The sequence below is a fragment of the Echiichthys vipera genome (assembly GCF_963691815.1).
Source record: "Echiichthys vipera genome assembly, chromosome: 9".
Lineage (NCBI taxonomy): Eukaryota > Metazoa > Chordata > Actinopteri > Perciformes > Trachinidae > Echiichthys > Echiichthys vipera.
In genome coordinates, this window is record NC_139834.1 from 26,024,810 (window position 1) to 26,038,444 (window position 13,635).

The 13,635-nt window shown below is 43.3% G+C and overlaps 1 protein-coding gene across 8 annotated transcripts in view; it reads left to right on the plus strand.

Annotated features, from left to right (window-relative positions):
• The window catches only part of agrn (agrin), a 256,975-nt gene that overhangs the window by 240,093 nt on the left and 3,247 nt on the right, over positions 1-13,635 (plus strand). For 5 of the 8 annotated variants that reach the window (XM_083920018.1, XM_083920024.1, XM_083920019.1 and 2 more), the window contains 6 exons: positions 3,342-3,458; positions 5,529-5,712; positions 6,565-6,652; positions 7,544-7,567; positions 11,153-11,377; positions 12,766-12,869. In XM_083920018.1, the coding sequence (XP_083776144.1) occupies positions 3,342-3,458; positions 5,529-5,712; positions 6,565-6,652; positions 7,544-7,567; positions 11,153-11,377; positions 12,766-12,869 (742 nt within the window). The remainder of the gene's footprint in view (positions 1-3,341; positions 3,459-5,528; positions 5,713-6,564; positions 6,653-7,543; positions 7,568-11,152; positions 11,378-12,765; positions 12,870-13,635) is intronic. The other 3 variants (XM_083920020.1, XM_083920021.1, XM_083920025.1) reach the window with 1 other exon arrangement.

Sequence of the window (13,635 nt, forward strand, 5' to 3'; positions counted from 1 at the left end):
CAGTTGAATCAGCAAACTTTCCCCCCTCCTTTGCTCAGGTTTTCCACACCACTTCACACCGTGTGGTTCAAATTTCCTGATTTGCTGAAAATATGCCGCCTTCCCCCCGACATCCGTCAAGGTGAGAGCGAGAGCTCCAGCTTTAGAGGGCCAGTTTGACAAGCTGTCTTAATTTTGGAAAGGCTGTAATTCCACTTTTGAAAAAAAAAAAAAAAAACTCTCTGCCTTTCAGCTTGCTGACATGCTAGAGATAGAACTTAGTGTTGCATACAGAAAGCAAAAGCAGCTATCACTGCTGCTATACAATCAATTTAGGTGGTGCCTGGGGAGGTGGAGGCCGATGAAGGAGATACAGTAGCAGCAGCGAAAAGAGTGTAATGATCTCTTAAGCCCTGCGTCTAGTCCAATAAAGCAGGTACATGCTTCCAAATGACGGCCATCTAATAGTTTGATAAGCCTATAAGTCATCCAATTATATTAACCGGTGTAATTTGTGATAATGAACATGCACTCTGTCAACATCATATTCCTCTGTGGCGCAACACTCTCCTATGTCTTTCTTTTTCTTCTCTCCCACTGCTCTGTCCTGCCTCCCATCGTCCGTATGGTAATTGTGTTTTACTCCAGCAACAGAGGCAGAAAATCTTATTAAAAGAGGAGCGCAAGGGAAAAGTGAGGGCTGGAGAAGGGGGGGTGCAAGACATGAGCTGAGACTAGTTATGGAGCTCAATGCAAAGACCCCATCCAGCGTGGCTCTCCTACTTACTAATTCTCTCGTACTTTAAGAACCAGGGGGGAGTTATAGTCCGCTTTGCTCAGAGAAGCAAATATCATATCAAAGGTGGTCACACACAGGCACATGTATGGATGCATATTGCATACTGGGAGTGTTCATCATATCAAAGATGCCTTGGCTGCCAGCATGATGCGGTATATACTTTCAAAGGCACATAGGTATTGACAGGAGAAATGAAAATCGACTTCCCCTCTCATTGAATGGCAGCAGTCTGTAAATGAGGTTGGGTGAAGTGGCACCACTCACAGTCTCTCATCTTGTTTTTTGGTTGTTTTTTTTTCATCTTTTCTTAATGGCACCATCTGCTTCATGCATGGCATCTTAGATCTGCTGTCTTATTTGTATTCACTCTGTTTAGTTGGAACTCACACTCACGCAGCTATGTGGTCGTGTGTGCGGTGTATAATGCGAAGGTGCATGCGCAAAAAAATGTGTGTTCTTCACATTTCTTATATTCTTCTTTTTAATCTCACTTGCCTGTGCTGCAATGTGTACAGATGTGTGTATGTGTGTGTACATGAGAGTATATATGAGTGTGTTTTGTGGTCTGTTGCACTTACTAGCTCTTCCAACCTCTCTGTGCACAGACACCCACTAGTCTTCCCTTAATAACTCTCTTCCTCCCTATTTTCTTTCCTTCTCTATGATGTGCTGTCTGGAAATAAGAAATCACGCAAGGTAATGAGACAAGTCCCAGTCACACCTTAGCCCATGTTTCATTTGAGTCCTTCACTATGTCCTCTCACCCCCATCTCTCCATGCGACAGCACAGTAAAAAAGAAAATGTACTTCTGCAGAGCTGCGGGCAGCTTTAAAGGTGCCAGTTCTTTAGAAAAACTTTGTCATTTCATAAGCCCATACACACTCACACACAGCACTGAAGTGAAGAGATGCTCCCAAAAAGAACGCGGTCTGGCTTTCACCTCGGTCCATCTGCTGTGGGGGTGGAAGGGGCTGAGAAGGTGGGAGAAAAGAAGACAGTCATCTGTGTGACGGCCATTGTTTTTAGCAACAAAGAAACGTCTTCATTAGACTGGCGTAGGCGGGGATATCACGCCAGTACCGCGTGGCTGTCGAAAAGTGAGAGCAAAGAACGGAGGCGAGCGTAGGGGAGGAAATATACTGTAGGAGACTTTGAGGTGCCAAGCCAAACCGAGCTGTTCTTTTGTCATCTGCTCTCACTTCTTCTGCAAACAGGAGCAATCCTCCATGATAATCACAAAGTCGCTCACTTGCCCATAACAACACAAACACCACTCACTGAACATCACTGAGCAAGAGTCACTCTGCTGTCCTCTCTCACCAGGTGCAGATTATTGACCGTGTGAGACAAAAGAGAACATGATGCACAATTTCATTGCATGAAATCTCACTTTAGAGTCATAGAAAAGTAACTTTACATGTTACAGTGCCACATCATAAAGGGGTAACATCTCAAAGAAGATCAAAAAGTCCAGGAGAACAGGTTCAATATGCATCTGTGACCTTTACCTGCAGAGTAAGTGAGTGTTGCAGAGCAGTAAGGTCTATATAAAGAGCCCACTCTGCCCTGCAATGGGTGACGACTTATGTCTCAGCCTGGAGGCACCAGCCACATCTGGCTTCTTTAACTTTGGCCAAGGTCCCCGCCTTGTCTCTGTTGGATGCGGCTCAAGGTGCAGTGACACAGCCCCGGGCGTCAGCCAGTCACCGCCGCCTCCTGCACTCCAAATCCCATCCTAAATAAAAGCCGAGATGGTGCCAGCTTGCCTTCACAAAGCCTGTTTATTTGGCCCCTTCCATCATTTTTCCAGCAATTAACTCCACTTTACCCCTCTGGCAATTACTGCTCTACATAAAATAAAGATCATTAATTCCTTCCTCCTGAAGTGGGCCGGCTCTTCCATGCAAAAGAGAGAAGTGGCACCTTGCTAATGCAAAGCAAATGTCCCAAAGGTTTGGTGGAAAGAATTGAATTTCATAGCCGCCTGCCGCACAAATGAATTGCAATTAATGTGTCCCCCCCCCCCCCCCCCCCCAACTGTTTGAAAGGTCGGTGCTTATGATCAGCCATTCATTAGAGATGTCTGTTAAGAACCATCCATATCCAGTCCAGCCCGCTCCTGATTTCCCTTTGTAGTCTCTTTTTATGTCTCGCAGATAGAGGATAATTGACCACTCTCTCCGAGAGACATAATCAATTATGTTGTAATGTATCAAGTGTATTGACGTGGAAAGAAGACGAGGAAGTGCAGTTAAAGAGTCTACACTATGGATTCTTTTTTTTTTTTAATGGGAGAATCTATATGACTGTGACATGTCTGTAAATGTGGTTTATTCATCTCACTCTTTATGTCTCGACTAAAATTATACAACTTATTCCAAGCTCCCTGGACACAAACACGTAACTAAACTCACTAAAGTAAAACCATAAACCATTCTGAATAGAAAACCCCTAAGAGGAACTGGTGATGGAGTACATAAAGGATTAGAAGATATATTTGGGCTTTTTTTCACGTTTACACAGCTCTAACTAACTATATGTCTTTGTATCCTGTCTCATCAGAACCTGCACGTAGATCTTAACCTGAAAGAGTCTCTTTTTGTTGGCGGCGCTCCCGATTACAGCCGACTGGCAAGAGTCGCTGCACTCACTGATGGCTTCAAGGGAACAATCCAAAAGGTAAATGTTTACAAGCCTCTATTTCTTGAAAGAGTATTGTGCCTCTAGCTCTGCTTGTGGATTCCATTAATGTATTTTAATGACTTGGGCCCTCAGTAACAGTTATTAGCTGTCCAGCTGTCATACTATAAAACCCCCATATTAGTAATTTTCCATTCTAAGCTCACACTGTGACGGGCAGTGGCTTTGCTCATTTGGATTAGCATGCACTAATAATAGAATGCCCGTTTTGAAGTCCCTCCCTGTCACTATTGTCAGATCTTTCCCTGACAGCCTTCCAGTTTTTTTTCTCCACTTTCCAACGAAAAGCTCATCTCTGAGTGCCAAAAATAACCCGACAGAACAAAGGCAGGATGTTACTGTTTGTGCAAACTTGTCATTATTTCTCCTCTGCAAACTTTCCCTTGACAGTTTGAAGCAAATCAAAAGCTAAATGTGGCGTTTTTCTTGATCGGCCTGTAGGGAATATTTAATTATGAGGAAGAACGGTATGTACTCTCAGTCTGATATGCTGTTTCACTTGTGTGTTCAACACCTGATTCCTGAGACATTTTACCTGTGTGGTAACATGTTTAAAGGAGGTACCTACAGTATCACCGTACGAAGTTGTTCTCTCTTTTGATTTCGGTTGTGATAATTAGTTTTAATGATCTCTCAGCAGAAAGGACAACAAGCAAGAGGGATAAGAAATGATAATCCTCAAGTGCTTTGCTAAGTAGAGGAAATTTAATCAGATCAATTTGACAACAAAAGCAATGAAACAGAGATTTAAAAGCGAGATAAGAATCATAAAGGTAACCCTGCAAACAAAGGTCAAAAGACAATATCATGAGTGATTATTATTTAGTTCCTTTTTTTAATCTAATATAAGGAAAATTACGCCTGTATTTGAAAACTAGACATTCAAATTGAGCCGCTGTTCATTTCCCGTGTGAAAAGAGTTCTGTTAACCATTGATTATGCTTATTCGTACAATATGTGTATAAGTTGAAAAGTTGTCCTTAAACCAAAACACAGTTTGGTTTGGTTTTTCCCTTAACTTAAACGTAATCACTTATTTTTGCTGCCTAAGTTTTGTCTGAATTCACAAAACTGCGACCACAGGAAAGTCTTTGTCTTTATTTTAAAACTGGACACTCATATTGAGCTTCTATGGGACTTAATGTCTGACCAGTATATCAGTAATCCTAGTCTTACTGGAGTATGTACTTTATCTTTACTGTATATTGTACACAGTATGCCAGGTATAAAAGGCCCTAAAAAAATCTAATTTTCTCAACCAGCTTCTTACTATGAATGAACTACCAGAGAGCAGACCTTTCTGCCAAAGTTTGACCTGTTTGGGCTGTTTAACATTCTGCACTTGTATGTTGTTGTTTCTCCATAGTATGTGTGGGCAGCACTCATATGAGAAAAGTGATTTCTGTGCCTTGATCGGTTTGTTAGTTTTGGTTTAAAACACCAAAGTCACACAAGAACAAACTAGCTAACCAGCTGTAGACCATTAACTCCCATGTTCTGTGAGGTAAAATTAATATTTTTATCAATGGAGTCTGGTGGCTTTGATGAGAGCCTAGCTCAGGGCTTCAGTTCCCCCGAGGTAAACTTAAACTGGCAGCAGAGGTTAAGCTGTGAAAATATTCTAAATGTAACTTAAACTATTGATTTTTTTAGGTGTCTGAAATACATTCAGCTGCTGCCCCCATGAATAATAGCACATTACTTAGCTTCCATGCCTGTCCTCTCTCCAAACTGGGAGGTATCTCATACAACCACACATGGAACTGTCCCTAGTATGGGTAAAACTTGAAAGGTTTGGATACTACATGTCCCATGTTTCTTAGACCCCTGCATGCTGGTAAATGCTGACATCTTCAAAACTCCACACACCTCAAGCAGAAACTGAGATAACCCTGAGAACATGATCAAGATTATTCTCTCCACAGCAGACATTAAGCAACTTTCTTACAGACTGAGTTGCACAAAGCATAACAAGACAGTTGACCTTTTCTGTGTAAGCTTAAGTATGTGAAGAGTCATCTCTATTAACCCTGTGTTTCCTGCTTCCAGATAATTTTGATGGGTACCCCCATCCTTAGAGAGGAGAACGCCCTGCGCTCCAGCAATATAGCCATGTTCCAGGACCACCCGTGTTCCCAGGAGCCCTGCCAAAACGGCGGCCGCTGCAACCCGACGCTGGAAACCTACGAGTGTGCTTGCCTCAGTGGCTTCTCAGGTGGACGCTGTCAGAACAGTGAGTATCTCTGGCCCAGAGTTGTTACTGTCTATCCTTACAGGCATGTTACATTTGTCTTCATACTTCAAGTTAAAAGGGATCTTGATGCTTAAACACACGTGTCGTTTGTTTGTAACAATCAGTATGATTGGTCCACGTGTGCTGCTGATTAGCAATACTTGCTGGCTTGAGATCGCCTCATAATGGCAGTGTGAATCATGCAACTGTACAAATTGTACTATTTCTTCGTCCAACATTATTTGATTTTACTCTGAAAGGATACGTGGCAGCATTTTGGCTGCTTTTAAAGTGTACTGTGAGTGGGACTGAAATCAGCGATACTTTCTGTAACACAGCTTGTTCTTGGCTTGCCTCTATGGAAGGTGAACTACTAGTCTCATTTCTTTCTGCTTTCTTTCTGAGACCCTTGTTTCCACTGTCTTCTGTCCAGGCAATAGTAATAATGTCGATATAAGACATGTGATGTCTCTTTTATGAATGGATTCAAACTGAAGTGGCAGTTATGAAAATGATGAAACGTGTCGATTGAATATTCATGAAATTCTCTTTTCAAGTGTTGCACATCCCTTTCATCATCTTCATGTCACCCCGCCAGACATATATACTCACTCTGGCCTGATCTGTCTTACATACTCAGTCACTGCCTTCACCATTAACCTTGTGCGCGTGGCCGGCTGTCCCTTTCGTGTTAATTAAAACTACGAACGCACCAACACTCTCCCCCTATCCCATTTGCTCACACTCCATTGCCTTCACCTCTGATAACTGAACCCTCTGTCTTATTGATTGGTGTGATCTCATCCTCTGAACAATGCTCTTCCCCCCCACACCCACCCCCTTCTTTCACAGCCATTTACGAGAAGTCTGCAGGAGAGACGGAGGCCGTTGCCTTTGACGGGCGGACGTTCATTGAGTACCACAACGCTGTTACAAAGAGGTAAGGGAAAGGACAAGGGGGACATCCTCATCTATTTAGCGTCATCCAACATCTCCACTGTAATAGCTATTGGCCCAATAACCCCTGTCCAGATGAGTGTTGATGATATCATCAGTGCTAAGGCTTCAGGGTGAACTAGGCGCTTAGCTAAAAGCTCATCCCCACTGTCCGTTGCAGTCTTGCTCCGCTTTTGACAGGATTTCACTAATTAGCGAGACATTTAACAATCACAGTGATGCCCTGAGCATGCTCAGTTTGCTCTCCTGCTCAGCACACACTATGCACACATGCATGATTGATTTTTTTGTACTCTGAATGTGTTATATGACTGTTCAACGTAAAACTGGCATCCAAAGACACGCCGCTTGCAATTCCGAACACCCCGTAAAGAGGAAAAGCTGACGACTTAAGTGTGAGATGTCTTTTTTTGGAGCAGGTGTAGAATGAAAAACAAGAAATCCTGTCCCTTTAGGCAGCGGATGAGACATTTTTACTCCTCCATCCATCTACAAGGTTGGCAAGAGTGTGCCTCCAGGTTGGCATAAACAAAAATGTTTATATGATGAACCTGAAAAGACATCAAGCATACGGCTCTATATCTTCGTCTCACAGCTCGTCACGCAAACACTCAGGTGTGAAAATGGGGCCGCAGCCTGCAGATCATCACACTCACGCCCACTCAGACACAACTGGCTGGAGAACTCTGTCGGGTGTGGGTGTGTGTTTGTGTGTGTGTGTGTGTGTGTGTGTGTGTCAAAGTATCTGTATCTTATCTAGCTGTTTGTCTGTTATCTCAGCCTCTGTCCTGTCCTTCAGTCTGACCTCACTTGTCAATGTCCACACGTGTTGTCTCATATAAATGTCCTTCACTGTCTTTCCTTTTCACTCAAGCCAACTGACCAATGAGATCCCAGAGTAAGTAGACTTTATGACTGGGTATTTGCCCAGCTTCCAATCAAGCCCAACTAACAGCAACAAAAACAAAAGCCATTTTTTTTTATAGTTAACCCAATTAAAGAGATTCAAGTACTTTTAATTTCCGGTCATAATTTCCACACAGAAATCATCTTTACCGTTTAAATTCAGATTTTACATTCAAGCTCCATATCCATGATTTCATTTGACGGATTAGATTCTTCTAAATACATTTCGCAGTGTCATCAGATCTTTGCTTTTTTTCCAGTGCAAAGGGAAGCATGAATGTGTGCATGATAAGCATTGTGCTCAACCCTCAGAGAAAATGAATTGCTGCACTAAGAATGTGCAATATTTTATGCATGGTTGTAACTCGTTCATAAACAAAATGAATTGCCGTGCACTTTACGCTGAATCTGTTATGTGGGAAATGAACGAGACCCTTTGAAAACTGCAAAGAGAAGGATGTACTAAACACCCCTTAACCTAGTTTCTAGTGCCTGCAGAGTTTCTGCTTGGGAAAGCCCTCAGTCATGACTTAGTTATTAAGGGTTTTTCTTCCAGCTCATTAGCTCGGTAAGTAACCTCCCTTTTAAAAAATCCCACTAAGCGACGAAGCAGAGTTCAGCTCAAATTAAGCTGACTGGAATTAGCCAAGAGTTCCAATCCATGCCAGGGCTTCTGTCATTTCGTTTTTGCCAGATCTCTAACTGTAATTTTGAATAATTACGGAGTCAGGCCGTACAGAGGCAGTGACATGTTAATCACAGATTTGTCTCCCTTTGTAGATTAGACCTCCAATTGAGATCTCTCCACAGTGTGTAGCCATGGGCATCAATCTCACTTAGCAGGAGGGGACAGTGGTCCTTGGAGCCAGACTGTCAAAAGTTTAATGGATGTCACATTTACTAAGAGCCGCAATGAGCGTGAATCTAAGCAAACCAGAGGCCCGGCGCAGCACTCTGAAGGCGTGCCGATCAATTCAGCATGATTTGATTCTGTAAAGGAAATGAAAATATCTCTCGAGGGGCCATTAAGAGCTGGGTGAGGCCAAAATGTCAAACGCTCACCTTGGGTTAATGTTGCTGTTACTATTTACGGAAGCCGTTGATCGCTCCTCCTTCACCTCTGTGCCCAGATCTGAAAGCTCAAGACCCATTATTTCAGTGACAAATCCTATCTGGCCACGACTCTCAACTGATATGGCACTTGACCCCATTTTTTGACAATTGCCCAATTTTTCTCATTCAACGCTTCCATCTCTAGACAGAGGGTAATTGCCGCTGCACTGTGGCCTGCAGCGGCATAAATATAAAGGAGTTGTTCAATAATTGGACGCTGACTTAAAGTAGCCTTTGTATCCGTGTGGACACTGGCCATGAGTGTACTTAATCTTGATGCTCACATTGAAACAATACTTCATCCCAGGGCATTCTGGTGCATTAGTCATCCATCTTGATCCGACTAGTTCCCTTGAGAACCTCCTTTTATGGCTGTGGTGTGATCAGGGCTAAGCTACACACTTCCTATGATCACACAACAGTTGTTATCGACTGTCGACAGGGTCGATAATGTAGTAGAGCAGATAAGTTATGCTTTTTGCAGCTCCAGGTCTAAACTAGACCTCTGTGAGTCACCCAGTGGGCTCACAACATCCTTCCTTCCTCCCCTCCTTCCTTCTTTCCTTCTGGCCTCTTGCGCTTACACTGCATGCCGTTGACTTTCTCCCCTGCTCCCTAAAGTCCTGAGTCTCTGGAGAACCCATCTGACCAGAGGTGAGTCTCTCAAAAACTTTTGGTACTGTCCACTAGCCTTTTTCCTCCTCATCCTCCCCTCCTCTCCAGACAACCCCTCCCCAACCTCTCAGGGCTAAACCCTTCTCCGCAGAGACAACATTGTTTCCATTATGAGATAGAGTTACCAATACGAATCACAAAGAGCCTCGGCTTCAATTAATTCCGAAGTTCAGAGCTCTGATAACCAGCAGCAGCTTCTTTGCAGTGGCTGTCCTCCCCTGATGGCTTATTTTTTTATTATTCTAACCACTACTGCCACCTAGAGTTGAAATGGAGGAGGGCACTCTGGAACCTTCAGAGAATTTGAATACATATAAGGAGTAGATAAAATCCCTCTATTTACAAAAAGAAACAACAACACAGCAGCAATCTATGAAGTCAGCGGTGTATATGAGATTTAAAAACGCTGCGCGCCGCCGTTGTTTTATTCATGATATATTCAGCACTTTTAATAACCTTGACCTTATCACTGACAAGGTGCTCCGGTGGAGATTTATTGGGCTCTGTAAGCTCTTTGAGGGTTTGCCAGGAGAGGGTTCACTGAGCTGTATTTGTGTTTTTTTTTTTCTCTCTCTCTCTCTGGAGAAAAAAAAAATGATTCTCTTGGATCATACCTTTTTTTTGTTCCTGTTTACCTCAGCAGATTTACTTAATCAAGGGGGTCAAAGTTTCCAACCTAAGCATGTTTTTAGTGCAGAAATTTGATTCTTGATTCTGCTGAGGTGAACCGGCATTACTGTTGGCCTGAGGTGTCAAAGTTGCCTCACCTTCGGCCAGCAGTTAATAATAACTTAAATAGCATCCCACCCATCGCTTCTATACTTGGTCATTAATGAAAAGAAAATTAAGGAATACTTCTCATAGTGTAAGAAGAAGTTGCCATACTCAGTTTCTCTTTATCCCTTCTCATTTCCTGTCCTGTTTGTACTCCCATGAGCCTCTTTGTTTGCTATGCTGACTCCTTTGTCTTGTCGTGTGTCTTGTCAAATCTTTGTCTCTAGCTCTGTGCTGCTGTTGTTGTTGTTTTAAATCCACATGTCATTGGTTCTTTGTTGTACATGTCCTCACCTTGTCTCTGTCCTTGTGTTTAAAATCCCTTTGAAGAAGGTGGAAGTAAATCCGACACAGTCGTACTGTACACACACACACACACACACAAATTGCAGGTATGATTCTCTGGATGTGTATTATATCTGTGATGGACTCACACAGACCAGCGGGAGATTGTAAGTTTGTAAGCAGGAATGGTTGTGTGAGGGCGTCACACACACAGTAGCGGCACATAACGCTGTGTATTCTTCTCACACATTGTTGACATTGATGTACAGTGCCTTATACGGATAGGTGGAACTTAGTCCTGCCTAATCTCTGTATCAAAATCATCCCTGCAGCTGTAGCAGTCAAGAGAATGGAGATCAAACAGCTGCCTAAACAACACACACAGAGCAACACAGAAAGCACCGAGCAGTAATGCAGTACATGCTCAGTAGGATGTTGGAAAGCTATTAGCAAACAACCCCCTGCTACTCCTAAACTCAATCTGCCTCCTTAAAAATCAACGTTGCTCTGTAGAGCCAGAGCTACTAAGCTTTATAGCTACATGTGCCTAACACACAGGGCCATATGTCTTTGAATCATGGGTAATGTACCCTCGAGACAACCGCAGAAGTTCCTTGCTTCACATATGCAAATGACACAAGCACCAACTGAGCTGTGTCAGCTACGCCAAAGATTGCACGTCTTTTTGGTGAACCGTACCACAACCTAACTGTATTTTCTGCTCTCCTAGTGAGAAGGCTCTGCTGGTGAACAAATTTGAGCTGAGCATCCGGACGGAGGCGACCCAGGGCCTGGTGCTGTGGAGCGGTAAGGGCGTGGAGCGCTCTGACTACATTGCCCTGGCCATCGTGGACGGACACGTCCAGATGACATACGACTTGGGCTCAAAGCCCGTGGTGCTGCGCTCCTCGGTGCGCGTCGACACCAACCGTTGGATACGCATCAAGGCCAGCAGGTAAGATGGGAGACGGCAGGTAGCTGGGGGATCAGTGAGTGAAAGCTTTAACAATTAGACCAGGATTAGACTTAATCCATATTTTGTTTGTGTTGCTGCAAACTGTGTGATCTCTTGCATGAATTCTATGCTACACAGTGATCCCCTGCACTGAGATGACTGATTAGTTTCAGATTAAGGTTATTTTCATGCCTGGTCATGCTTGAGTATGACGCATTGAGTATTGAATTGCTTAGACACAGTAATGAATGTTCAAACAGGAAGAACATCTCGACACATTTTGGCACATTAGAGGAAATGTATCCAGGAAATAAATGAATAGAATATATTAAAAATCACTACGGTATTTATAGTAACACATACACTGTATACCATACTGTATATACAGTATACCCGTTACATACACTGTATACCATACTGTATATACAGTACATACATACACTGATCCTATTTGAAGACTTAATATATGGAATATGCAGGCACAGAATCAGCTGAAATAAGAAAGGGCTTCTCTCTACATCTCTACACAGGGATACTCTTATTATGACACAAAATGACATATGATCAAATCACCACTGATTGATGTTAATTAACACATTTTCTTACGTACACCTGCAGGATGTGTAGACACGGGTTATAGTTTAGTACATGGATACTCATTCCAGATGTGGAAAAAAAACAAAGTGTTCCAATACTTTTTGCCGCACAGTGGTGTCACATTAATGGATTCCTTCATCAGAAACAAATTAACTGCCTGTACTTTGAAAATGACCCACTTAACACTTTCTACGGGATCTCTGCTGAACATTTGCTTTCAACACAGCCGTGAACAGAAGTTTAATTAGATCGGCTTCATCATGTACGGTAAGAATAATTGATCCTCGAAAAGCCGCGGCGTACGTTTCAAAGAGGGATACGGCCAAAACTCATCCCGTGCTTTACATGGAGACTGCATGAGATGCTGGAAGATGACATAATTTGGGTGTTGATGATGGTGTCAATCTCAGCATGTGGCATTCTGCTCACATAGTTACATAGATATCTGTGTATGCGGCTTGCCTTTAATGACACACTCTCTGTTGGAAACCCACTTTAATGGATTCAAATTAGCCCCGTCGTCACAATTCTTAAGCGTGTGCTTATGCATATGGCAGAGCCACCTCAAATAAATGGCGCTCTAACGGCATCTGTTAGCGGGTAGACAGGCACATTTAGAACGCTGCTTGGCAAAGGCAGTTATGTGAGTGCTTAGTGCGCTGGCTGTGGAGCAATGGAGTCTTGATGCTTCAGATTAAATGAAACTGCAATTTACAGTTACTCGGTATGACATGCATGCATGAGACCGACTTCCAACTGCATCTCTCTTTTTTTTCCTTTCTCCTTCTCAGAGCACTCAGAGACGGCTCTCTACAGGTTGGAAATGAGGCAGCTGTAACAGGGTCGTCGCCTTTGGCAGCTACACAGCTGGACACAGACGGAGCACTGTGGTTGGGTACGTGTCCATACGTGTAAAATAAATGTGTCTAATGCTAAACATCATGTCAAAAGAAGACTTGTTATTCTGTAGTACTCTGGTAGAAGGCTGCCAGAAATGAGCAATGGCATTGGCATTGCAGAGGATAAGCAAGGACTCTGAGAGGGGAAAAAAAGGTGTCCTAGTCTATTCAGGTATTGAGTTGAGAAATGAAAATCTATCTGACTAATTCAAAAGTTGTCTGCTCCCCTGAATTTAAAATGACCAAAGTCTGCCCTGTTATCTACCTCTTCAATTTGGTCTGAACTCGGTTCAGAGAAATCCTTTCTGAAAGAACACAGACGGCACGGCGGGATTGAACATTCTGAGGAAATAACATTGAAGGCGAGTGGCGAAATATAGTCAGACTCTTCTATAAAATGCACAGTTCACGGCGGCATAGAGGCAGGTTTGAGGGGAGAAGCAGCCTGAGTGACATTTAAGAGACACGGCGCACGTAGAGGGTGCACCCGTGTCCTCAGGTACACGCATACAAACACACGCACGTACGGGGAGGCAGTGCATCGGAACAGGTGCTGAGCGAGGCCTGCAGCAAGAATACATAATCCTCGCACAGCCCTCCCGTCGAGAGCCCTTCTTCTTTTTAAATCCCCTTTTTGCACTGTTCATAATTAATTCATCTGTAACTCGCATGAAATCAGCCCTGTCGATCCCGAGTCTGAGGCGCGCAATTCGATTAAAGGGGGCAGGGACATGGGGGTGTAAAGGGCTCGACGGGGATATG